Source organism: Drosophila navojoa, chromosome 6 (assembly GCF_054131105.1).
Source record: "Drosophila navojoa isolate 15081-1374.11 chromosome 6, UAZ_NAV_1.0, whole genome shotgun sequence".
In the NCBI taxonomy this organism is placed as follows: Eukaryota; Metazoa; Arthropoda; class Insecta; order Diptera; family Drosophilidae; genus Drosophila; species Drosophila navojoa.
The window spans coordinates 1,081,523-1,109,317 of record NC_142894.1 but is presented as its reverse complement, the minus strand read 5'-3'; the positions used below and the strand labels follow the sequence as shown (position 1 = coordinate 1,109,317).

The window sequence follows — 27,795 nt, the reverse complement described above, 5'->3', positions numbered from 1 at the left end:
ATATATATATATATATATATATATATAATTATATAATTATATATATTATATATATATATATATATATATATATATATATATATATATATATATATATATATATATATATATATATATAACAATATGTTTTTTCTTTTTAAGTATGCCTTAATTATTCTATATCAGTTATAGCTTGCCCGAAGCCCAACTCCGCAATAATGTGTTATTAATTCATTAAACATAATCACGATTAGAATTTGTGGGGTATTCATCAGTGAAACGACCCGTTGCTGAAATGGAAAAGAATTTAAGTATTAATAATAAAATAAAAATAAAATTAGCACATAGGATTCGATAGAACGAGTTTAGCTAGCCATGTCCGCCTGCCTCAACTTCGAGATTGGGTAAGATACGAAAGCTAATGACCTGAAATATAACATGTATACTAGAGTAAGCCACATATTTTAAGAGCTTATCGTATGTTCGATAACTCAATATGCTTCTTTTTATCGATAATAATCGACACAAAATGCTTATTCGCGTATACACAAGTGTAGTTTATTATGTATGCATTGAAGACGAAGGAATATTACATGTTTCCTTTCCCATTTAATTTCCAATGGAACATCGGAATGTTACATAACCCATGGAAAAGGCTTGACGTATAAGAGTGGGACCCAATGTATAAATCTGAGTGCAGAAGTGCAGAAGCTCAGTTCAAATGTAAACCTTTCATTAAACGGACGTTCGCCTGACATTAGGTTAGGATTTAATAATATATCAATTGCATTTCATTTTTGTATAATAGAACTAAAATACCATACTTACAATCATCCATTAATATAACCTGTGTATTTTCTATATTTGTACTAGCTACAGAGTGCGGAATTAGGTTGAATTCATCTTCGGTTAGTCCATTATTCCATCGGGATCTTGCACTTGTACGATGTGCAGAGCTCACAGTCATTGTTGGTGTTGAATATAAACTCAGATTTGTTGGACTCATGACACCAGACATTGTCGAAATAGATCCTGCGTAGCCCAATAGCTGAAACAGAATAGTTCTCAACATTGTTTAGAATGTCAGGAGCACCACTGAACTAAAAGACTACAAAGTATAAATTTACAAATGATTTATATGGGGTCTCTGAATGCGTTGCCCAACACTGATTAGAAGATCAAAATTTGACATGGATATTGATGTAAAATTATCAGCAAATCAATAGAAAAGGTAAATAGCAAATTAGTTTTAAAATATGTGCGATATATACGGATATTTTAAACAAAATTTGAAGTCTCTAGCTCTTATATCTTCTGAGATCGACGCGTTCATACATATGGACAGACGGACGGACAGACAGGGCCAAATCGACTCAGCTCGTCGCCCTGATCAAGAATATATATACATTGTGGGGTCTGCCTGTTACATACATTTTAACAAAACCATTATGCCCTGATTTCCCATTTTCGATGGGTTCAGTGTATAAAAACGAAACTGCATTAATAATCGGTTCAATGAGTTCTACAGCGAGGGTATATGTTTGTTTAGTGATTCCAGTAAACATTAAAACCTCGAAATTTGTAGAATATGTAGGTACTTACCGATGTCGACTGGCTATGAAAATGATTAAAATACTCTCGGCTATTTGCCGTGGGATACATTGGCGTTGCGATTCGAGTTAGCGAATTCGAGGCAATCGATGGCATTTTACTTCGGAGACTTTCACTTGTATGCGTATGAGGACTGGTCGCTGGCTGCGGCTGTGGCTGTTGCTGTGACTGTGACTGTGACTGTGACTGTGACTGTGACTGCGATTGTGGTGAGGATCTTGCAACCAAAGTTGTACAATCCGCATTTGTGTTTGGATCTATCTCTAGATTAGCTGGACTCTGGGTACCCCCATCAATTGAATTGATGCTGCGATTCTCATCATCATTGGCCATTGTGCTGCCTTTCGTCGACGAGGCCGTGGCCGTAGACTGACCCGTGACCACTGCTAGATCTGCGCTGGTGCGTATTATGGCAACAGGTCGAGCCATCGGTGGCAACATCGGCGGCAACATAGTGCTATGATAATGGGAAGACGATGGAGCAGCCCCCAATTTCGTTGCTCTCAGTTGTGGATGGATTTGATAGTGAGGCGAATGATGGCTATGATGAGTGGACAACTGATGCGCATGCTGAAAGACTGGACTATCTAAGGTTGCTGCTGCTGCGGCTGTCGCTAAGCTTGTTGAATGCCCTCCACCTCCATCTTGGCAAACGTACGTTACAAAATCGGTTATATCATGTGTGTCGCTAGCACGATGCTGCTGTTGTTGTTGTTGTTGCTGCTGTTGTTGTTGTTGCTGCTGTTGTTGTTGCAGTTGTTGTTGTTGCGTGGCATGTACATGTTCCTGATCTAATATCGTATGAGGCATAAGTCGTGGACTGCTATGTTGCGGATAATAGATTGTATTAACCGGACTAACAGACGTTGCTAGATATGTCGAAGAGTTGTGATGCAATATGGCTATATACATACATATATACATGGAAAAGAGAAACAAAATGTTTATATTACTATTCAAAAGCCAATGATTATATGCTAACGTGGTCTATTGGCAGATCAACTTTAGATGAATAGCGGTTCCTTTCGAACAATTTTATAATTATGTGCTTACCTTCTGCTGAGCGAATTGCTGGCATAGTTGCGATTGGGCGACTATCTAGAGGCGTATATCGATTCAGGGATATTGAGGACTCAGCTGTCGCCGTTTTTGGCTCCTCGCTTGTATTCATGCTGTCAACTGATCGGAGGATGACAGAGAAACTGCCCGTTGAGCAGTTCTCTGTGCCCGTTGTTGTACATGAAATTAGTGGAGGCGAAGAGCTTTGGTCAACTTTACATGCATCGCTCGAGCCATTTGTTGTATCAACGCGCAGCAGTGGAGACGATGATAAGTGCACGCTTCTCTGATTCTGATCGATGAAGTCAACTGCAGAAAACTAACGATATTATTTACCCAAAAGCACATTGTTAATACTTACTGCTGTATCCGCTAGGAATTGGATTAGCCACAATAGTACCTGCTTGTACCTGGCTTTGCGAGCTGGATATGGGTGAATCGGGGGTCAGCTGATATGTGTTGCAGTCAAAGGCCGTTCCCGGATTCTCCCTCTTGATAATGCTAGTTTGCAACCTATTATCACTCACTTCGTCCAGTATTGAATCTACAAAATTATATTATTAATAAATTTATTTACGTTGAAGTTTACAGTTTCAAGTCTGTAGGTGTTCAGGGAGGGACATAAACTCTAACCTAACGAATGCTGACCTTTACAAGCTCAGCCCTACGAAGAACAATATGAATGGACGGACGGCCGGAGAGTCAAACAGACAGACGTGCAGGTCTAAATCGACTCAGATTCAATGCTGTAGCGCCATCTAACAAATCTAAACTAAACTAACTGCTGATGCTGTGCCATGAAATGATTCTAAGAATGTGCTAGAATAACCAAATTAATAACAAGTAAGAAAACTCTAGTCGAAACTGCTCGACTAGGAGATACCCTGAACCTTCCAATCTGATATTCTACCCAGTCTACACTTCTTTTAGGCACACATATATAAACACGCACGTAGTACAACTCGCTCTGCCAACTGCGCAGTAAGCAGCGACTGCGCTTGGGCTGCGCTGCAGTGTGGGCAATATTATAAGAATTTATTTGTTGAATAATTTAATTTCTAGTCGTACGATCTTAATGCAACTTTCAGAGCGTAAACATAATGTTTAAATGTGTGTACATTCCAAAGCACAAGTCTCTAGTACTTGAAATACGCCTTTTACAAAAGTGAGGGAGAGGGGGTGAATTTAGGGGTGGGGGGCACATTTTGAAAACGAAATTATATAAAATACACATAAGTCTACATTTAAAATTTGGAAGCTCTAGCTCTAGGTGTAGAAGATATAAATAAATAACCAGCTTTCGATAACGTTTTTAATCGATAATAAAATATCGGAAGCAGTTATCGATTTTTAGTAATAAACTTGATATGCGCGTGATATACACGGACCTAGGAAAAATTTCAAGTCTCCAGCTCTTATATCTTCTGAGATCGACGCGTTCATACATACGACTCAGCTTGTCGCCCTGATCAAGAATATATATACTTTGTGAGGTCTGCCACGCCTCCTTCTGCCTGTTACATACTTTTAACAAAACCATTATACCCTGATTTCCCATTTTCAATGGGTTCAGGGTATAAAAATAGAAACAATACTCGATAACCTGCGCGTTATCCGACACAAAATAATAAATATGTCACTTCTTAGTTGCAACGACCAATATACAAATGTAACGTGAGCCTGGGCCCAACGATCTAAAAAAGGGATACTTGGGTAAACATCTTGTTTTTGTGCACTTGTTTGTATGAGAAAATGCACCCTTCCAGTGACTGGAAGTTGTTTTAAGAGTCTCTGTTAGGTATATAAGAACTAGGATTTTTAGCAATAAACAGTTCAGTTTCAATCTTGAATTTGGCAAATGTGGAGTTGTTTCATTTAACGCTCTAACAATAAGAGAAATAGAAAACTCATTTAATCTATATATATAAAAGAAAGTTGTGTAAAAGTGTTACAGCACTTATAATTCGAGATCTGCTGGACCAATTTTCATGGTTTTGATTTGTTGGATTTGTCTCCGCCACGAGTAGGATAATAGATCTTAAAAATACTGAAAAAATTTGACGAATACTTGAAAAACGCGGTTTTCTCTCTTTAATTTCGGAGTGCTCAAAATTTCATTGATACCCCGTAGGTTTGATAACAGTGACAGTTTTCGGTCCTGCTCTCATGTTATACAATAGTATAGAAGTAAATAAACAAATGTACGGCACAGCCTCAGGCGAACCTGGCTATTCATAAAAAAAAGCTAATTTGATAAAAAAAAAAGATTTGTTTGTCTCAGACATTAATTTGTGTAAATTATTCATATTTATATATCTCGGTTGATTTGTGGTTTTGTGCGAGGGCATATTCAGTATTACTATTAATAAAAATGCCGCGTCCTAGAAGATCTAATCTTGCAATTAGGCAACGGAATAACGCGATTCAATTATCTGACGAAGAACGATAAATCGCCCGAGAAGAGCGCCGCGTTAGTACCCAGCAAAGAAGGGCCTTAGTTCGTGCAGCCCGTGAAACGGCAATAAGAAATGGTTTAGTTTGTTTAATTTAGTTTAGTTTGCATTGGTCCAATGGACGTTGTTTGCCAGCATTGTGGCGCATTGAAGTTTGCTGGTGAAACGCCTGGTTTGTGCTGCCTTAGTGGTAAAGTGACATTGCCATTAGTGGTCCCGCCACCAGAGCCATTGCGTTCCCTGCTTTATGGCAAAACACTAGAATCACGACATTTTCTAGCGAACACTCAAAAATACAATGCCTGTTTCCAAATAACTTCATTTGGGGCGGAAATTATTGAAGAAGACGGATATAATCCGACATATAAGGTAATTTGGAATAATGTAGTTGGTTAGATTTCTGTAAAGTGTTTGTAAATCTATCTATAACTATGGCTTTGAATTTAAAGATTCAAGGCCAGATTTGCCATCGCATTGGATAATTGCAACCTATTGAAGATGTAGAGCAGAAATTCTTGCAAATATGCTTCATGGGCAATATGGAAGAACAACTTGACCGGCGTCAAGTATTCAACACAGCTATGAAAAGAGCAATCCTCCAAGATTTGCAGCAAAGACTGCTGTAGAGCGCATGCCAAGTGATGGGTATAGAGTAGTAGTCAGAGCAGATAAAAACCCAGTTGGAACACATGAACGCACATTTAATGCTCCAACAATCGATGAAGTGGCAATCCTGATTGTTGGTGAAAACTTGGAAGCACGCGATATTGTGCTTACACGACGCAATACTGGGCAACTATAAAGAATATCTTATACGATTGGCTCAAAGCATCAAATCTGTGGCGATATGTAACCAAACTTCAACTGTCTGTAAATATGAGAGTTGCATTGTTGAACAATCTATCTGCTGATGATTTCTCGAAGCAATTGCTGAATATTGGTAATGGCCGTGTTTCTGTTGACGAATTGAGCGGTTTGATTTCATATCCTCTAAATTATTGCAATTTCGTCTCATCAAAAGATGAACTTATCAACAAAGTATTTCCGGATATCATTGCTTTCCACAAAAGTACTAAACGGTTATTCATTCAAATTTATCGACCGTGTAACAAACGAAGAAGAAGCCACTAATTATCAAACTGAATTTTTGAACTCCTTGGATGTGCCTGGTTTACCACCGCACAATTCACAACCAAAACTGTGCAATGGAATACGTTTGGTGATAAGAAAACTGATGAGCAATGTGATTCACGCGTCGATACTCAAAGGAAAATTTAAAGATGAGAAAGTTCTTATTCCAAGGATTCCGATGATCCCAACAGATATGCCCTTTGAGTTTAAACGAAATCAATTCCCGATTAACAAAATAGGCATCAATATATACTCTTTTTGGGGTCTGCCACGCTTTCTTCTGCCTGTTACATATGTACATACATTATAACAAAACCATTTTAACTAAACCATTAACCCATCTAAAATGGGTTCAGGGTATAATAATAATAGACTTGTACGTAAGCTATTTACAGAATGTTATTTTTTTGAATGAATAACCCACTCTCTATGAATAATCTGCAAAGATCCTCATTTTCCATTTTCAATGGGCTCAGGATACACAAATGTAAAAAGTACACCGTTACAGCTGGAGTCTATATTTTGAGTGGAACCCAAAATCCAACTCCTTCCCTACCAGAAATCTGCAAAGACCTACTCCACATGCTTTACACATTACCTTTAGAGAGTGTCCAGAGCTCCTGCGATGAAAAAACTCCGGTGGCCAGGATAATATCGTTGCAAACAACACCATTGTATGGATTATGGCGAAGACCTTTTGTTTTCGCATCAATGTCATTATCGTCTTTTCTGTCTACTGGTATATTATTGTTTCGGTGTAGACTGCAAACGGCAACTTGGGCCGATCGGGTGCTAGACAATGAACTGGCAATCATATTTATTGATGAATTGTGCGTGTTGATGAAATTCGCCAAATACAAGTCCAACTCTCTCACGGAAACGTTTATGTGATAGGGATTGACACACAGACCGGGATGGAGACATTCAGGATTCTTTTCCAAACGTTCGCCGTCGGTACTCTCTAATGGTATAGCCTTAAAGAGTATAACCATAACAAGATCAAGACGCCAAACTTTGTCGGCTTGCCTTAGGCAGTCGATGCGTCTCATTTTTCCTTTTTGATCGGGATTCGAAAGCACACAAATGGATTTACGTTTTCCAATAATCGATTGAACAAAGTCCTCTCGGCTTTCTTGTGTTATATCCTTTCGTAGTTTACCCAAAAGTCGCGACGCCCATTTCTGTTTCACTTCTGTTTTTTCATTCTATCAAAGAAATTATATATGTATATATTATTTACATCTATTTAAGCGTACTAAATGGGATATGTATATGCGATTACCTGCAGCTCATCCTTACAATGCCTTTCTTCTTCCAACGACATGCGCTTCTCGTGTTTCTTGTAATACTTTCGTTTAGCAGCTTGCAAGTTAAACCAAGAGTACGAGAATGATTTGACGTATGGTAATAATGCCTCAATGAATGGGTGAAATTCATCCTACACGTAATAAAAGATACATACAAATAGATTATACACATATAAATATATACATATACATATACATATATATATATATATATATATATATATATATATATATAGATATTGTTTCCTAATTTTCAGTTGAATTGAACAACAGTTTGTGAAACTTGCACAGATTTACAGAATATAAAGTATTTTCATCTACTATATACGTATGTATGTATGTACGTGTACAATGAAAAAAAACCGTATGAAATTATTTTAAATAAACAAATACAATACAAAATACCAATGGTGAAAGCAAAATCTAGATTAAAATTCGAATGCTTTTAATACAAAAACATGTAAAAGCTGTAGTCGCGAATGCTCGACTACGAGATCCCCTGAACCCTTCGAGTAATTTATATTTAATAATTGTTGGCATCTTTTCTGCTTATACAAGAAACAAAACATGCACATAGACACGCACTCATAAAAGCATACGCATGCACGCATAAACACGCATGGGCTACAATGTGGACTTAAATGATTATACATACATACATATATACATACATATGAAGAAAGACCAATCACAAAACAAGTTTTTAAACAATTAAATTCCAATAGTAGTAAGCCCACATTGCAGCCCATCTGTGTTTACGTGTGCGTCCCTATGTATCTGTCAGTGTGTGTGTGGGTTTCTTGTGTAGGCAGAAAGACGCGAAGAAACATTGATATACATACTATGTATCTATGTATGAATGTAAGTATCAGTTGGTGAAAGGATTCAGAGGATCTCATAACCAAGCAGTCTCCAATAGAACTTTTTTACTTGTTTAATACAGAATTCCATTCTAATATTTATAAATATTTTAAGTTAATAAATTTGTAGAAAAGTACCAATATCAATTGCATTTATTATAAAAAGTAAGATATTATTTTTATACCCTGAACCCATTGGAAATGGGAAATCAGGGTATAATAATTTTTTTTTAATGTATGTAACAGGCCGAAGGAGGCGTGGCAGAACCCACAATGTATATATATTCTTGATCAGGGCGAAGAACTGAGTTGACTTTGCTCTGTCCGTCCGTCTGTCCATATGTATGAATATATAAGAAGATATAAGAGCTAGAGACATAAAATTTTTTTAATGTCCGATAAGAAACCATATCAAAAATCAGTTATAAAATTATATCTCCCACATCTTTAAATGTAGGGTTTCCAAATTTAAAACATACATTAAGATTAAGATTAAGATTCGATTTTTGTTAAAATTTACCCCCCAGTCCTATATCCACATAATATTGCTCACACTGCAGCGCAGTCCAAGCGCAATCGCTGCTTACTGCGCAGTTAGCAGAGCTCGTTTTAATACGTGCGTGTGTATGTATGTGTGCCTAAAAGAAGTGATAAGAATATCATATTGAAGGGTTCAGGGTATCTCCTAGTCGTGCAGTCTCGACTATATCCTTCTTACTTGTTTTTTGTATTCAATATTCAATACTCTTATTGAGAGTGATTCTTACGGTTTCACTTTCGACTACAAATTAATAAATTACGACGATGGATGGATAAGAAAGCTCTAGTCGAGACTGCTCAACTACGAGATCCTCTGAACCCTTCGAGCAAATGATATTTAAGTAATAATTCAAAAGGATGATTGAAATGCTTGAAAATGTTTCCTAGATTTCCAACTGAATTTCCGTTTAATGCTTTCAGATGATATAGAGCTGTATCCAAAATAGGTAATCCACAGTAGTATCATATCGATATCACTAGTTGAATTATTTGAATCAAACTTGATGAGCGAATGCTATGGGGTAAGCCTATTAATGAATGAATATCTGCCATATATAGAACACATAACACATAAAATATGGCGGGGCACATGAATAACAAACACTATGGGGCTTTTGAGTGCCGCATACTGCGGTTTGGTCGGATTATAAATTTATTGTGGGAAAAAAGCTTTGTTAACAAAATATATCGAAAAATATTGATATATAGATATATATTGGATATTTTTCAAAACTTGAAATATCATCACCATATTTAAAAAATTGTTGACAACCCTAAATGTAAAAAATGTAAATGTAAATATGTATGTATTGTTATATAAGATTCTAAACACATAATAATTCAAATAAATATATATAGTATAGTAAGATATAGTATCAAATGGATAATAACAGTATTAGTAACTAGCTAACTATAGATATATAACTAGCTAACTATATATATAGTAGCCTACTAAGGCTACTATACTACCAGCTCACGGCGATTGTCAAAGCTGCTGCTCGTATGAAAGAAATAAGAAAACTCTAGTCAAGAATGCTCGACTAGATACTACCCTGAACCAAACAAATAAAAAGCACATGTCATGGCAAAACGGAAATATATTCACTGCTGCAGCGCCTTCTAGCAAATCTAACCTAAACTAACTGCTGATGTGATTCTAAAAATGTGCTAGAACATATAGTATGGTTGAAATTTCAATTTCGATGTATTTAAAAATATACATAAATGAAATAGAAATCTCATTTAAAAAAAACTTCTCGATCGAGCGTCCTGTTGCTAGCAAATCTAAACCAAACTAACTGCAGATGTGATTCTAAGAATGTTCTAGATGGTGGATTGCTCCACTACCAAATCCCGTGAACCTTTCGAGCAACTAATATTTAAATAATTATTCGCACTCACATACGAAAACACACAGGCATACGCACGCACGTATAAATACGCATTGGTATGTTTATCCAATTTATCCATTTAACCATCTTGTCGATGGACTATCTTCATGAAACTTTCGGATTATGATTAGAACATGAATATGTATGCATTTGCCGAAGCATAAGTCTCTAGTATTTGAAATACGCGTTTTACAATCTTAGGGTGAGGGGTGGATATAGGAGTGGGGGGTAAATTTAAACAAAAAATGAAATTCTATAAAATACATACATATCACTGGGATCATCACTGATTATAACTACCATTCATGTGATCGAAGAGACAGTTACACATAAAGCATTTAAACTACGATAAAATATAAATATATATCAATAATAATATATAATATATATCAATAAATATAAAAATTATTTGTATACAATTCAAGTATATGAGGTATAAGTACATATTCTAAAGAAAAACAACACAACTTGCACAGTAAAAAGATTAATGTGAGAGCTGAAAGTTAACAGGTGAGAGGAGACAAACAAGATGCACACATTTTCTTATACTTTTATATATAGACATATACATACCCACACACACACACACACATATATATATATATAATTATATAATTATATATATATATAATTATATATACCCATATATATATATATATATTATATTTAATAGATATATACACCAAGAATGATTTGATTTGAAAAAAGTCAATGTATCAATAAATATTGCTTTAGTTACATTTTAAAATATTTCTGATTAATGGTGTAACATGGAAATCGCATATTTTTCCTATAAATCCAGACCATTTTTCATTATACCTAACAATTAGAATTAATTTCATTAGTTACTTTACCAAAATATATACTCAGGTAAAATTAATGTGATAAGAAATATAATTTTATGAAAGTACATTTTAAAAGTATCGAGAAGAGATATATACATAAAAATACATGGCATATTCGTCAAAATCTGTATATTTTACGTTTCAAAATAATTTTTAATTGTACGGGAAACCACCCTAAATGTTACATTTCCAATCACATTTACAGATGGTATAACGGGTTAATAAAAATCGGACCTAATTTCACGATTTGAAATTGTAATTTTGAACAAATGCTTACAAAATCATTTCATTATGTATATTATGGTGATAGCATAGAAGTAATTCTATTAGTTTTCATATCCTATGACTTATATCATACCATTTATCATTTGTCTTTCTTTTGTTTCTGTCTTCTATTTTCTGTGATTGGCAACCGATCAGAAATGTTCGTATCGCTTCTGCATTCCTATCTAGTTCAATATCACCTTAACAAATGATCAATCCCAACTACACCAAAAGCTGTCAATTCAGGCAGAGTGCCTGATCTGAGTCGATCCTTAACCGGATCAATTCGACAAAGAATTTGTAGTTAAATAATGAGTACTCAATGCTTGGGCAAAATTAAATCTTCAGTGAATTATTTAATTCTTTTCATCTTTCTATTCTATCCTCACAATATGATTCAAAAATATTCTCTTAAGTATCCTCGCAAATATTTAACTGCTTGCAGAAGTTTATTGATTCCTTCTTTCGCTCTTGATATTAGCTTAGTTTTATAATTGCACGAAATATATATATATTTAGATATATAGTTTTTACCTGTCCGGTAGATGAAGTTTGTAAATAGGAAGATACGTCCGTCTCGATCATACAGCTTCTTAGTGTTTCTGGTATAAACATACCTTGCGTAGTTTATATATCATATCCTATCAGCCCGATTTTAACAACTGGAATCTGCGAATAAGAAGATACATGATATATATTATATATTTATATATATTTACATAGTTACCTATATACTTCGACGTATTTCTCTTTCAATTAAAAAAAAAAATGTCTTTTTCAAGCCAATTCCATTATATTGTCTTGTGATATTTATTCGTTTCTTATTTTGTTGTTCATTTTTGAGCCGATACATCTGAAACGTCAAATTCAATAATTAGTATCCTTATCTGGATCTCTCTCTCTATCTCTCTCTCTCTCTCTCTCTCTCTCTCTCTCTCTCTCTCTCTCTCTTTCTCTATGTATATATGTAAATATTTACTTTTATTCAACAGTTTAATGAATTCAAGTATATTAATATTCCGATTTCTGAACGTTACACAATAATTACACAATACACATACTCTCTTATCTCCTATATATATTTATACATACATGCAGACACACTCATACACATTTAGACAAACTTTTGCTCTTTTAACGTTCCGATGGAGCATATGGAAATTGTTATACTCATTCACGAAAGTGAAATGAGTATATCGTTTTTTTTTTTCAATGTCCGTGTTTTTTAAAACATATTCAACGCATATACAGTAAAATGCTCTCAAACTTATGGGATAAGTCATGCGTGTGTACCTTCAGCAGCACGCATATCCGAATGTACCTATAAGTGTATGTGTGTATATGAACCTTCACGAACACTAATGAGTACACACAAAGATTTATGTACCTACACATACATAGATATATATAAACCTACACACACATCAATTTCAAGCCCAAAAATATGTGAGGTGCGTTGTGTGATACGGGTACCTTACGACTAAACTTAAACTGAGTAGATTCCGATTCTGGGCAACTGGTCGATTCAATGGTAAAAATAGCTCTTTTCTCTCGTACCTCTCTTCTATTTTTCGTATATATGTATGTGCATGCACGCATAGTGCGCTTAGAAGAAGTATTAAAAAATTCGAGAAATAAGGAAAAATGTCTGCACTCTGGTAAAGCAATGCCAGATTTGCGTTCGGTGAGGCCTCTGACATGCGCAGAAATTAAAATTCTTAAAGCGCATGGCCCCTGAGTACTATAAAAACTCTCTCTCTCTATCTCTCTCTCTCTCTCTCTCTCTCTCTCTCTCTCTTTATTTCTTTGTAACGCTCTCAATGAGTTTGGTGAATTTCCTTCTCTTAATGAAAATACCCCGGATTTCACCACTTGAATTAAGCTATCATAGCTAACAGATATCCTGTAGTTTACTTTATGCAGCACCAAAATATTTTTTTTTCAATAATACTCTATTATTGATTATCATTATCATAACTAGGCCCTGACCATTGCTCAAAATGTGTTTTTTTTTTTAAATGGTAGTATCATAGAGTAATAAATATGAATATAAAAGAGTAAGGTTAAATATAGCAAAAGCTAATTTTAATTAAGACAAAGCAAATATATTTCGATAATCAATAATATTTCTTATGCACTGAATAGACTTATTTCAATTTACTAAATATTTAGGAGCCTATCTATCTATCTATCTCTTTTAAAAGAGAGAATAAAGTAATATAACTTGCAATTTGCTTTCAGTTTAGTCAGACTTAGAAAAAAGCGACCTATAAATCTTATATATATATATATACAAGTTTCTTTTCCAATATTCACCTCTGACTCTCCACTGGGATAGATGAGCTTTTCTGTTTTCGGCGGTTACTTTTACCAGTTCGTCGGTTACTGTCATCGTCATCCCCTTCTGCTGAGTTACATTTACTTATACACACAAAATTCGCCGAGCAAAAGTGTTTTTAAAACTAGAAAAAAAATAAATAAATGTGTAAGATGTGTGAAGCAGAGTTGTAAATAAATAAATTATATAAATAAATCTAGAAGAAAAATAAACAGAAGTGAAAATATGTATTGCTTCCATATTTGTGTCTAATATATGTATATGTATATATATGTATATATATATATATATACATAATATATATATATATATATATATATATATATATATATACATTTATCTATAATAAATAAATATATATGGAAACAATACATATTTTCTGGATTTCTTTAGATTTATTTATATAATTTATTTATATATAAACAATATCACAGAGCCTAGTACGTTGGAGTATTATTGTCCTTAATTATTCAAAAGGATAAATTTATATATATATATGTATGAAGTCATTTGAAAGGTAAAATTTGAAATTAGCCTCTATATGTATGCCACACAAAAAAAGTTTTGTCTTTATCGAATGTGATTATGTATACATGCTTACACATATATATATATATATATACTCAGTGCGTGTGTGTGTGGGGGGGAGGGTGATGCCACCATTGCTTATTACATATATATTATATATATATATATACCTACCCCCCCCCCCCACACACACACACACACACGCACTGAGTGTATATATTCTTAAACAGGAACTTTTCCGTCCATCCGCCTGCGTTTATGTATGAACGCCTAGGGGCTGATCTAGAAAATAACACAACAATATTGAAATTCAGTTTTTAATTTAGCTGTATATTCAAAGATTTTTTAAGCTAAAATCTCCAAATTGATATTAATATACATATACATTTTGGATGCCGACTTTAAATTATCATCAATGCTCATTCTTCTGTCCGTACTGCTATTTGAAATTTGGAATGTATACTAAACTAAACTATTAAAAAAATGCGGAATCGGAATGTTTTAATGTCATCGATCTTAGCCCTTATCTAGAGTCCCCAAATTTCGTATGTATATCTTATGCAATATTGATTTGTAATATTAGAGTTTTGTAAATTTAAAAAAATCCCAGAAAATAATGTGATTATCTGATATAGATTTATTTGAACTTGTTACAGATATGGCGAGCATAATACTGATAGCTTGCCTAGCTATACTGGGCTTAATCATTGCGATAGCCCTATTTTTGGCCGGTGGATATCTGTGGTGGCGGCACAAAAGGTCACAGCTGCAATTTATTGAACCCAATGAAGACGAGGAATCGAGTAACTACAGCTTAAGGTAATGTTATATGTATATGCAAAACTGGTAGCTTACTACTTTGTCGTGCTGTTAGATGCTTGAAGGGTTAGGATTATTTCTAGCTTCAGGTATTATATTTTTTATCATAAAGTATATATATTCTTGATCAGGACGACGAGCTGAGTCGATATAGCCTTGTTAGTCTGTCCGCCTATGCGTCCGTCCGTCCGTTTGTCTGTATGAGTGCGTCGATCTCAAAAGATACAAAAGCTAGAGAGCTGATGAGCTGGTTACTCGCTTAACCATACGCAGTACTAGTTTGCTTTATTTTTTCGATAAATCATCCGATAACTCTTTTATAGAGATTATTCGAAAAATTGATATTGTTTTTTCAGCCTCATTTGAACACTATTAGACCTCGAGCCTTAAGATTTATATATACATATACATACATACATATCAATGAATACAAACATTTTGTTATCAACAGATTGTGGATACCACGCCCCCTTCGCTCCCCCAATTTGCAAAAAATGCATTTCCAAAGCACAAAGAGACTTGTGCTTTGGAATGTACATACATTAGATCATTATGATAACGTTCAGAAATTTTCATTAAGAATGTACGTCTAGAAATTAAATTATTCAACAAATGAATTCTCATAACATTGCTCACACTGCAGTGCAGTCCAAGCGCAGTCACTGCAGCGCAGTCCAAGCGCAGTCGCTTGTATATGTGAGTGTGTGTGCGTGTGTGTGTGTACTTGTTTTAATTGCTTTATAAGCTCTGTTAAAATGTTTTTACGTTTCATTTACAAAGTATCAAAAAGTTCGATATTGTTGTTCATAATAAGTTATTTTGAATTAAATATAAGTCATATTCTAGTTTAGTTAGCTCCATTTTATTATTACCGCTTGGTTTATTTAACTACTGAACTATTTGGTATTTATTCAACTACAATGAACAAAACTTCATTCTACGTACGAATTATCCCGACAAAACATGAAAACGAAACGGCAAAAAGCTGATTTAGCAACACTGTTGCTCACACTGCAGCGCAGCGTAAGCGCAGGCGCTGCTTACTGAGAAGTTATCAGAGCGCGGGCTTATGCGTGTGTGTGGATATATGTGTATGTACATATGTGTACATACAATAAGTGCAGAATGATTAGAATATCATTTCATTTCTTTGGTTTATTGAGGGAGTTTTTTGACGTAATGTTTTTGCAGGACGCGAAGGCTGGAGGTTGGGCTAAAGACCAACAAAAAGTTAAATGGTCACGTATTCTTTAGGATAATATATATTCAGAAACAATGTCAAATAACTTTTATTATATTGTATTACATATTGTATATTGTATTACATATTTTTAAATATACATTATTTAATTTAATAATATTATTTTCTATTTAGAGCTGCCCAGGACATTTTAGAATCTGGGAATCCGCCGAGTAAGCCGCAAGTGCCCGTTGCCCAAGCAATTACCAATCCTTTACAAAATAACATTAATCGAAAATTGAATGGATTTTTAAACCTGCGAACGCCTCTCATTGGGTGGGTACAGATTTATAAAAATATACCCGACTCTGGTTAATAATATCTCATATATAAAATAGAAAAGCACAAATTCAATAACCTGTCAAAATGAATATCATAGCAAATTCGTCAAAAGTTTATATCATGACTGAAAGATTTTATCACTTATAACCCACTTGAACCAATAAGTTGAAAATTTTTCTCAAATGATATCAGAGAGAGTTAAGCTCTCCCACACTAGAGCACTAGTGATTGGGGACGCTGTGGTGGGTTCTTGTGAATATAAACAAACAATCTAAACTCTCTCTAGTCTAAAAGGTCTCCTGCAATTCATGTTTTTATTTTTGCATATTTATGCTTTGCTTGTTGATTAGAGATTTCCAGATGACCACCTTTTAATTTTGTTATATAGTTAGTGCTTTAAACTTAACTTTGACCACTAGGTTCCTTTTATATATATATTATTAGTTAGTGCTATAAACTTAACTTTGACCACTAGGTTCCTTTTAGTTTATACGGAAACCCATTATTCAACACAGGTAGAAATTGTCACGTTTAATTTTTATGACATTTATCTTACGGCAAGGATTTGAGCCTCGATACGAGAATCAATCTCGTACCACCATTATGCCTACAAATTTCTTGTATTTCGTTTTAGAATCGTCTCGGTACGGATTTGAACCTAGTTATTGCCAATACCACCATTTAGCCACGATTTCTTTTATGTTATAGAATTGTCAAGTGCACCAACACTTGCTAGAAATTATGTTATTATTTATTGTGTTATGTTATGGCAAGGTCTTTCACCCCATTACTTTGCAGAAGTACTTCGTCATTTTGACAACAATTGCCCAATTGGATTGGAACAATTTATTTGTACTTGCATTTTTTAATAAGTTATTTTTATAGAATTATTGACACATCACCATTTTCCTTTATTTCCGTGCTCTCTCCCACACTAGACCACTAGTGATTGGGGACGCATATAATTTAGTAACAAAAGATCGAAACTCTCTCTAGTCCGAATATAAACTGGTCAAAATCAGTTCTACTGATTGGGTTCTCCCCTTGAATGTCTGACTGGACTCTCCAGTCTTCTTAGATTGTCGATAGTCCTAACTTATTATCTCAAAATCTTGAAAAATGAGTAGTTAAATATTTCAATTGTGAATAGCAAACAACTTTTTCACTTAAAATAAAAGATTTAATATATTTAATAATACAATAAGTAAAACGCAAAGAAAAATAGCACCCATTTGCTGCATTATAGCCCATTTTCATGTTTTGGTAAAAAAAAAAAACGAAATCGTTGGGAATGATGATTAGCTTAAAAATTGTCACCCTCATTGAAGCCACTAAATTTAAAATTGGAATATTACCTCAGACATTTTCTTCCGGGTTAAGATCTGGAGAACATGCTGTCCAGTCAAAGACATCAACATGACAAATTCACCTTTGTATGTCTGGCATTATCCTGTTAAAAGACCATTGGTTTCTTACGAAATCCACTCAAAAATGGAACGACATTAATATCCAGAGTCTTAATATACTCGTTACAAACTTAGATTCCAAGGTATCAAATGAACAAACTGCTCCCCAAATCATGACGGAGCCACCTCCCAAGTTTTTTCTTAAAAATAAAATATAGGGTCCTATGATCACACGCACTTTTATTTTATTAATCATTATTCTTCGGGATTGTCCAAATAAATTTTATTTACACGTCGACTTAATTTTAAGTGTCTTAAATTGCAAATAATAAAGTAAAAAAACGTTAAAAATGTTGTTAAAATTGGTTCAAAGTTTAAGCTACTGAGTGGGTTATAAATATGATAAGCACTGTATAACGTCCAAAATTTATTATAGGAGCGGACCAGCAGCGACACCAACAAAAAAATGTAATACTTCCACTGGAGCAACTGCGAATGATGGAACATCCAAAGATGGAGCGGTGTGTATCTCTATATATATCAATAATATTTGACATAAAAAGTATGAAGAAATAATTGGACTTTGAAAAGCCTAAATCAAAATTTTTTGAAATCGGGCTCTCTAATGTCTTATCATAATCTAATCTAATCTTATAGAATTATTGCAATACCCTGAAAAGTAGGGTTGTTGAAAATATGTACATATATCAATATATCGATATTTAAGTATACCAAATATTTTTATATCGGAATATTTTTTTTGCCTAAATGTTGAATATTTTATGCGATGAATGTACAAGCGCAAATGTACAAAAACTTAATATGCGGAAAACGAATTATTCTGACTTTAAAAATGGAACAGCCAAATGCAATTTGTAGTTAAAATGATAAAAACAAGTGGCTAACACATGTGCACGGCAAATGAAAAAACAATATAATATAATATAAAACAATTGAGTCGTTATCGTTTAAATAAAATTACTTATTACGAATACGGATTTTTAATTTATTGTGGAAAAAAAATTTACAAAAATGGATATATCGATGTTTTAAAGCATATCAAATATCATATTGATATTTTTATTCAAAACTTAACAACCCTTCTAAAAAAAATCAAAAGCTGTGGCAGACCCTATAAAGTATATATATTCTTGATCAGGACGACGAGCTGAATGTTTTTCGGTATGAACGCGTCAATCTCAGAATATATAAGAGCTAGATACATGCAATTTTAGAATAGAGCAGTATTAGAGTATGTACAGCAAACTACATAAAGGATGCGTAGAATACCAGCTCTTTGCTGGGCTTAGGGGATCTCGTAGTCGTTTAGAGTAAGTTGAATATTTCAAAAGTGGAGGCATCCTATTTTCTGAGGGAGCTCCACCAATAAATATATAGATTATTTATACTTCGACTTGGGATTCCTTTCAAGTTGCTATCGCAAACAAATGTCAGAAAAATAAAAAAAAAAACATTAAAAAAATCAGGGTATAAACAAGAAAGAAAGCTCTAGTCGAGACAGCTCGACTACGAGATCCCCTGAACCCTACAAGCAACTGATATTTCAATAATTATTAGCAAACACACACGCACACACACACACACACACGCATGCAAACAAACAAACGCATATACACACACTCACATATACAGGCGATTGCGCTTGGGTTGCGCTGCATGTTGGCAATATAATGACAACTTATTTGTTGAATAATTTAATTTCTAGACGTACGATCGTAATGAAACTTTCAGAACGTAATCATAATGTTAAAATGTATGTGTATACCGAATCACAAGTCTCTAGTATTTGATATACGACTTTTACAAAGATGAGGGTGAGGGGGTGGATTTAGGGATGGGGGGTAAATTTTAACAAAAACCGAAATTGTATAAAATACATCTTTATATACATTTTAAATTTGGAGACTCTAGCTTGAAAGATGTAGGAGATATAATTCTTTAAGTGATCGTCGATAAGGTTTTTTATCGATAAAAAAGTATCGGAATGAGTTATCGTTTTTTAGTGATAAACTCGATATGCGCGTGATATATACGGACATTTTAAAAAAAAAGTTGAAGTCTCTAGTTCTTATATCTTCTGAAATCGACGCGTTCATACATACGGACGGACGGACGGACGGACGGACGGACGGACGGACGGACAGACAGACGGACAGGGCCAAATCGACTCAGCTTGTCGCCCTGATCAAGAATATATATACTTTGTGGGGTCTGCCACGCCTCCTTCTGCCTGTTACATACTTTTAACAAAACCATTATACCCTGATTTCCCATTTTCAATGGGTTCAGGGTATAAAAACAAGAAAGAAGGCTCTAGTCGAGACTGCTTGACCAGGAGATACTCTGAATTTTCCAAGCTGATATTTTATCATAACAGCGACTGCGGTTGGGCTGCTCTGAAGTGTGGGCAACGGTATGAGAATTTACTTGTTGAATACTTGATCTTCTAGTGAGACTGTCTTCATGAGACTTGCAGAATGTAATCATAATGCTCAAATATGTGTATGTTTCGAAGCACAGGTCTCTAGTACTTGAAATACGTTTTTTGTAATTGGAGGCGTTGGGGGCGTGGTATCCAATATCTGTAAATTCCAAATCTTCGCATGCATCAAATGTATATACATATGTACACAGTAAATCCGAAGGCTCCAATTCAAATAGTATTTAAATGACGCTGAAAAAAGGAAATTAATGTGTAGATTATTTTTAATAAATAAGTAAGAAAGCTCAAGTCGCGACTGCTCGACTAGAAGTTCACCTCAGCCCTTTGAGCAACTAGTATTTTAATACACGCACATACACAGGCAGACGCACGCACGCATAAACACGCATTGGCTGTAGTGTGGGCCTACTGTGGAAATGTAATTGCTTAATAACTTTTCTTGTGGATGGACTATCTTCATGAAACTTTGATTATAATGTGGATATTAATACATTTGCCAAAGCACAAGACTCTAGTATTTAAAATACGCCTTTTTACTAACTTAACGGTGAGGAGGTGGATATGGGAGTGGGGGGTCAATTTTAATAACAAACAAAAGTGTACAAAATGCATATAAATATATGCAAAATTGTAAGACTCTAGCTTTAAAGATGTAAGAGATATAATTTTATAACTGGTTTTCGATAAGGGTTTTAATCGATAACAAAATAACTTGAGCTATCGATTTTTGGAGATCAACTCGATATTATAAAAATATTTGAAGTCTCCAGCTCATAAGTCTTCTGAAATCGACGCGTACATGCATACATTTTACTTGGTACATGAATTTCAACAAATACATTTTGCCAAGATTTCCCATTTTCAATGGGTTTATTGTATAACAATTAGGAGAGCTCTAGTAGAGACTGCTATGGTGGATATACCTACGGCAAATCGGATAAAACTGTATCTCCAAGAGTTTTACAGCTAGAACGCGACTAGGAGCGTGCAAATCCGACCTAAAAAAATTATGATTTTTATACCCTGAACCCATTGAAAATGGGAAATCCGTCCGTCCGTCCGTATGTATGAACGCGTCGATTTCAGAAGATATAAGAGCTAGAGACTTCAACTTTTTTTTTAAATGTCCGTATATATCACGCGCATATCGAGTTTATCACTAAAAAACGATAACTCATTCCGATACTTTTTTATCGATAAAAAACCTTATCGAAGATCACTTAAAAAATTATATCTCCTACATCTTTCAAGAGTGTCCAAATTTTAAATATATATTAAGACGTATTTAATACAATTTCGGTTTTTGTTAAAATTTACCCCCCGCCTCTATATCCACCCCCTCACCCTCATCTTTGTAAAAGTCGTATATCAGAGACTTGTGATTCGGTATACACATACATTTTAACATTATGATTACGTTCTGAAAGTTTCATTACGATCGTACGTCTAGAAATTAAATTATTCAACAAATAAGTTGTCATTATATTGCCAACACTGCAGCGCAACCAAAGCGCAATCGCCTGTATATGCGTGTGTGTGTGTGGGTATGCGTGTGTTTATTTGTATGTGTATGTGTGTGCGTGTATTTGTTTGTATGCGTGTGTGTGTGTGTGCGTGTGAGTGTACTAACTATTATTGAAATATCAGTTGCTTGTAGGGTTCAGGGGATCTCGAGCAGTCTCGACTAGAGCTTTCTTACTTGTTTAAATTCTGCTATATTCTTTACACTTTTGATGCTAGAGACTTCAAATTTGGTATATACATATTCTCAGGTCGACCACCCAAGACCCGCCCACAGGGGGCGTGTCAAACCGCAAAGGTTTATATCTCCTTAAGTACAATAGCTAGAAGCTTCAAATTGAAATAGTTAAGTTACTAGTGAATTGTCTACGCCCAGTAGGAGCGTGGCAAATCGGAAAAACTGAACTTTCTACAGTATTAAAGCTAAACTTAGCTACTAAATTGCTTATGAGGTGTGAATGAGTTGGTAACGGTTGGTTGCAGTTGGTAACGCCCGACTGCAACGTTCTTACTTGTTTTTAATCAATTTACTGCGTACAACATTTTTGTGTTTTAGCTTTTTTTGATTTAAGAGTACACGTATATACTATGGAATTGAAAAAATTAATACAATCGAGTTAAAGTTCTGACTAATATATTGGAAATTTTGTAGAACAAAAGCATCTCGATGACAGATATGTACCTGGATAGTACGGATCCAAGTGAAAACGTCGGACAGATTCACTTTTCATTGGAATATGATTTTCAAAACACGACGCTAATATTAAAAGTACTGCAAGGCAAAGAGCTGCCAGCGAAGGATTTAAGTGGAACTTCCGACCCCTATGTACGAGTGACATTGTTGCCAGATAAAAAGCATCGCCTGGAGACCAAGATAAAAAGAAGAACTTTGAACCCGCGCTGGAATGAAACATTCTATTTCGAAGGCTTTCCAATACAAAAACTGCAATCGCGAGTAAGTGAAGAATGCGAAAGAAGTCACGCCATAAATTAGAAATATTTAAATAAGATCCACACTTATTTAGGTCCTTCATTTACATGTCTTCGATTATGATCGTTTCTCAAGAGACGATTCCATTGGTGAAGTATTTTTGCCTCTGTGCCAGGTAATATTATTCTTCAACATAGCAGATTGCAGTTATATATGAATATATATATACTTTTCAGGTGGATTTTGCTGGCAAGCAATCATTTTGGAAGGCGTTGAAGCCGCCAGCCAAGGACAAATGCGGCGAACTTTTATCGTCACTATGCTATCATCCTTCAAACTCAATTTTAACGCTGACATTAATCAAAGCAAGGAATCTAAAAGCTAAAGATATCAATGGAAAGTCAGGTAAATTATATATATAAAAAATATATTTATAGGCAACCAAGTCGCTCAACTAGACTGGACGGCTGGGCGACATGACATTTACCAGTAAAAGCACAGTCACCAACTATCTCAGTTTATTGCAACATGCGATGCCTCAATCAAATATGCTGGCTATGAAAAATCCTAGACCTAAATGATTTCGTTCACATCACTAATTTGGAGAAAGTTACCAATTATACGGAAAAACACTTGAAATATAGAAAACTATTACTATAAATATGACGTCAAAAATGTGAACTTAAATATACAAACTAATCGTTGCAGATCCGTATGTGAAAGTTTGGCTTCAATTCGGCGATAAACGCGTAGAGAAGAGAAAAACACCAATATTTACCTGTACGCTTAATCCAGTCTTTAATGAATCCTTTAGCTTTAATGTGCCATGGGAAAAGATTCGTGAATGCTCCTTGGACGTTATGGTCATGGACTTTGATAATATTGGTAGAAACGAGTTGATCGGCCGAATACTCTTAGCTGGTAAATGAAAGCTTAACACAACATTACATTGAATTTAAGATTTGATATCTTTCAATCTTCACTCAGGTAAGAACGGTTCAGGTGCCTCAGAGACAAAGCATTGGCAAGATATGATCTCGAAACCCAAACAAACTGTGGTACAATGGCATCGCTTGAAGCCCGAATAGATTTCGATCTGTGGCAATTAATAATAATAGGGCTCCAATTAATGCCCTTAATTTATAATAATAATAATAACAACAATAATAATAATATATATATATATATATATATATATATATATATATATATATATATATATATATATATATATATATATATATATATATATATATATTAAGCAGATTAAGCAGCATTTGAGTCGAAGCAGCAAATTGCAGTAAGGCTGCATGTACTCGTTCACGAGTTCACATATATTTTCGATCAAATTTGTAATCTTAACTCAAACTCACATTTTGGTATTCGATTACACAAGCCCGACGCTGGTCTATATAAAGAAATACATATCTAGATTCCAGTCTCAAAATCGAACAGGAACGATTCTACGCATATAGAAACCTCTTAATTGGCCTATATGCCTTTCCAGGTCATTCCTTTGTACCTCATGAACGAGTATTACAATGCTTAAGGAAGAGTTTTGCACTTAGTAGGTAGGCATTGACTTCAGTCAAGGTCTAATTCAAATCTGAATTATGAACTAGTAGACCCAAGTTAATCATCAAAATTATGATAAAAAAAAAGGGTTTTACTCATATTTTTTTCTGGCTACTAAATCAGCTTAATCTTAGAATGATTTGTGCGTTATTTATATTTGATATAAACAAGTAAAGGATACAAAATTCAATTTTAAACTTCATTTAATTATAAAGTAAACTTAATTAGCCAATCAATTGAACAGAAAGTATATAATGAAACACACAATGGAAAAAAAGAAACACTTTAATATGTGTATATACTAAAAACGTTGTTTGTTAATTATCTACATATATATATATATATATATATATATATATTTATATATTTATATATATATATATAAAATATATATATATATATAATTGTTGTTTCTTTTATAATAAAAGAAAACTTGGTAAATGGTAAACTTTAACTAATAAACTAGGCTGTAGAATAAAATAATAAACATATTTTTATTAGAAAATATTAGAAGATAAAACGTGTTATTTAATATATATGTATTATATATATATATTAATATATATATGTATATATATATAAAGTAGAGAAATTAGCCAACCATTGCCGGAACACTCGTCTACTGAGAGATGGCTGCAAAAAATAAAAACCAAGAATATAGCAAATAGTGATGGATTGAAGTTTAAAAGTTAAACAATAATTAAAAATAAAAAGAAAATATGATAAAAAGTAAAATAAAGCAAAAACAAACCAAAGTATAAATTGATAATGAAACAGAAACTGAGTTTAAAAAACGAAAAAATCGAAAATTCAACCCACCTTGAAATTACATATTTGTTATATACCTGTTAAATTATTATTAAAAAAATCAATTTATGATAAATTAAATTGCTGCAAATAAAGCATTTTTAACCTAGAAACAGTACTATTTAATTTCCGTTGTAACCACTAAGGGCGTGGATCAGTGTGTCTGAGTTTAAATGTGTCAAAATTCGCTTTATTATTTAAAATATGAGCAACGGGGTACTGAACAAATTACTTTTCTCGAATATTTCCGATTGCTCGATTTGAGTTTTAACATAAAGGACGACAACATTGAATACATAAACGATAAGAGGCCCATATGCATGATCGCCTAGCAGATCCCTTGAACTCTAAATGACCTGGGGCTTTAAAGCTACATTTGCAACGCATTGAAAATGGGAAATCAGGGTATAATGGTTTTGAGAAAAATTATGTAACGGGCAGAAGTAATCATCGCAGATCCCATAAAGTATATATATTCTTGATCAGGACGACGAGCTGATTCGATATAGCCGTTTGACCGCCTGTCCGTCCATCTGTATGAGTGCGTCGATCTCTGAGGATACCAAAGCTAGAGACCTGATGAGCTGGTTACTCGCGTAACCATACGCAGTACGAGACTGCTCGGCTACAAAATCCCCTGAACCCAAGCAATTGATATATTCAATGAATATTCGCATATTTTCTGCTCTACACACGCATTGGCTGCAGTTTGTGATAACTTAATTGTTTAATATTTTTTTTTTTGTGAATGAACTATCTTCATGAAACTGATTATAACACTGAAATGTCAAAAGTCGTCACTAGTATTCAATTCAATGTAATCGAATTTCCAATTATGTCCAAAAGTTTTTATACACTCAGTAACTCAAACTAAAAATTCATTGCTAAGATGCGTTAATTCGTAGTTATGTACATATATGGTCAAACACTCGGCAATTCAAATTTTAAGTTTCTTGGTGTGTCAGTAGGAACTTCCTCTTGTACAAAGTTAGTGGTGGAATTCTATAAAGAACGTATGAGTCCACATATAAAATTTTGCGACTTTGGCTATAAAGATGTAGCACATACAAATGTATTACTGATTTTCGATGATGTTTCAATCGATAACAAAATAATGGGACAACTTATCGATTTTTGAAGAAAAACGATATGCGATACATACGCACCTAGGAAACAAATTTCAAGTCTAACTCGACAGCTCGTCGCCCTGATCAACAATATATATATATTTTATGGGCTCTGCCACGCCTCTTTCTGTCTGTAACGTACATATTCACAAAAACATAATAGCCTGATCTCCCATTTTCAATGGGTTCAGGATATAACAAGAAAGAAAGCTCTAGTCGAGACTGCTCGACTACGAGATCCCCTGAACCCTACAAGCAACTGATATTTCAATAATAGTTAGTACACTCACACGCACACACACACACACGCATACAAACAAATACACGCACACACATACACATACAAATAAACACACGCATACCCACACACACACGCATATACAGGCGATTGCGCTTTGGTTGCGCTGCAGTGTTGGCAATATAATGAAAACTTATTTGTTGAATAATTTAATTTCTAGACGTACGATCGTAATGAAACTTTCAGAATGTAATCATAATGTTTAAATGTATGTTTATACCGAAGCACAAGTCTTTAGTATTTGATATACGACTTTTAAAAAGACGATGGTGAGGGGGTTGATTTAGGGGTGGGGGGTAAATTTTAACAAAAACCGAAATTGTATAAAATACATCTTTATATACATTTTAAATTTGAAAGATGTAGGAGATATAATTATTTAAGTGATCTTCGATAAGGTTTTTTATCGATAAAAAAGTATCGGAATGAGTTATCGTTTTTTAGTGATAAACTCGATATGCGCGTGATATATACGAACATTTTAAAAAAAAGTTGAAGTCTCTAGCTCTTATACCTTCTGAAATCGACGCGTTCATACATACGGACGGACGGACGGACAGACAGACGGACAGGGCTAAATCAACTCAGCTCGTCGCCCTGATCAAGAATATATATACTTTGTGGGGTCTGCCACGCCTCCTTCTGCCTGTTACATACTTTTAACAAAACCATTATACCCTGATTTCCCATTTTCAATGGGTTCAGGGTATAAAAACCGCAAATAACTATAGATTCTGTGAAACAACTTGATCTGTATGTGCGGATATCCAAGAAATTTGAGATCTCTGGCTCTTTTATGTGTCTTCTATGCGATGGACAACCGGACATGGCTACATACACTTAACAACCAACAATGCGTTGAGGTATAATTATCAATTAAAACTTATATTGATCACACTTCAAGATTTTGCATGATCAATTAATATTCTTATTTTACACATTTGGCAGTGTTAAATCGTAATGACTTTTGACAATCGATCACTAAGACGACTAGTCCTAGACTTTTCATTGATGGATTG

General features: G+C 34.2%; 2 protein-coding genes and 1 long non-coding RNA gene across 6 annotated transcripts; 2 read left to right on the top strand and 1 right to left on the bottom strand.

Moving 5' to 3' along the window:
- Positions 1-101: 101 nt before the first annotated feature.
- On the bottom strand, positions 102-12,299 carry NfI (Nuclear factor I). Of its 4 annotated transcripts, none has more exons than XM_089262838.1 (9): positions 12,168-12,299; positions 11,975-12,109; positions 7,516-7,671; positions 6,832-7,438; positions 3,011-3,193; positions 2,644-2,958; positions 1,582-2,492; positions 808-1,027; positions 102-269 (listed from the first exon to the last, which is right to left on the bottom strand). In XM_089262838.1, the coding sequence occupies exons 2-9, from the start codon at positions 12,053-12,055 to the stop codon at positions 214-216; spliced, it is 2,529 nt and encodes an 842-aa protein (XP_089118964.1). In that variant the 5' UTR covers positions 12,056-12,109; positions 12,168-12,299; the 3' UTR covers positions 102-213. The 4 variants fall into 4 exon arrangements, with proteins under 4 accessions (XP_089118964.1, XP_089118965.1, XP_089118966.1 ...); XM_089262839.1 differs by lacking the exon at positions 12,168-12,299 and adding an exon at positions 11,071-11,150; XM_089262840.1 differs by lacking the exon at positions 12,168-12,299 and adding an exon at positions 11,071-11,150 and having other exon boundaries at positions 7,516-7,595.
- LOC149090920 (uncharacterized) lies at positions 4,983-5,690 on the top strand. Its single transcript, XR_016197243.1, has 2 exons — positions 4,983-5,471; positions 5,552-5,690. It is a non-coding gene; the product is annotated as an uncharacterized LOC149090920 (long non-coding RNA).
- Positions 12,300-14,274: 1,975 nt separating the features above from the next.
- Positions 14,275-25,467, top strand: Syt7 (Synaptotagmin 7). Its single transcript, XM_089262866.1, has 9 exons — positions 14,275-14,295; positions 14,963-15,125; positions 16,501-16,641; positions 18,490-18,574; positions 22,691-22,993; positions 23,064-23,144; positions 23,206-23,374; positions 23,678-23,890; positions 23,957-25,467. Exons 2-9 carry the CDS (start codon positions 14,965-14,967, stop codon positions 24,055-24,057), a joined length of 1,254 nt encoding a protein of 417 aa, XP_089118992.1. The 5' UTR covers positions 14,275-14,295; positions 14,963-14,964; the 3' UTR covers positions 24,058-25,467.
- Positions 25,468-27,795: the final 2,328 nt, after the last annotated feature.

Bases quoted from the DNA above. Each gene is read 5' to 3' on its own strand.
- NfI (XM_089262838.1), bottom strand. From the start codon at position 12,055: ATGTTTATACCAGAAACACTAAGAAGCTGTATGATCGAGACGGACGTA. The intron at 2,493-2,643 runs GTAAGCACATAA...GTATGTATATAG, and splicing joins AGCAATTCGCTCAGCAGAAG to CCATATTGCATCACAACTCT. The intron at 1,028-1,581 runs GTAAGTACCTAC...ATTCTGTTTCAG, and splicing joins TTCATAGCCAGTCGACATCG to CTATTGGGCTACGCAGGATC.
- Syt7 (XM_089262866.1), top strand. From the start codon at position 14,965: ATGGCGAGCATAATACTGATAGCTTGCCTAGCTATACTGGGCTTAATC. The intron at 15,126-16,500 runs GTAATGTTATAT...TTTTCTATTTAG, and splicing joins TCGAGTAACTACAGCTTAAG to AGCTGCCCAGGACATTTTAG. The intron at 16,642-18,489 runs GTGGGTACAGAT...AATTTATTATAG, and splicing joins CTGCGAACGCCTCTCATTGG to GAGCGGACCAGCAGCGACAC.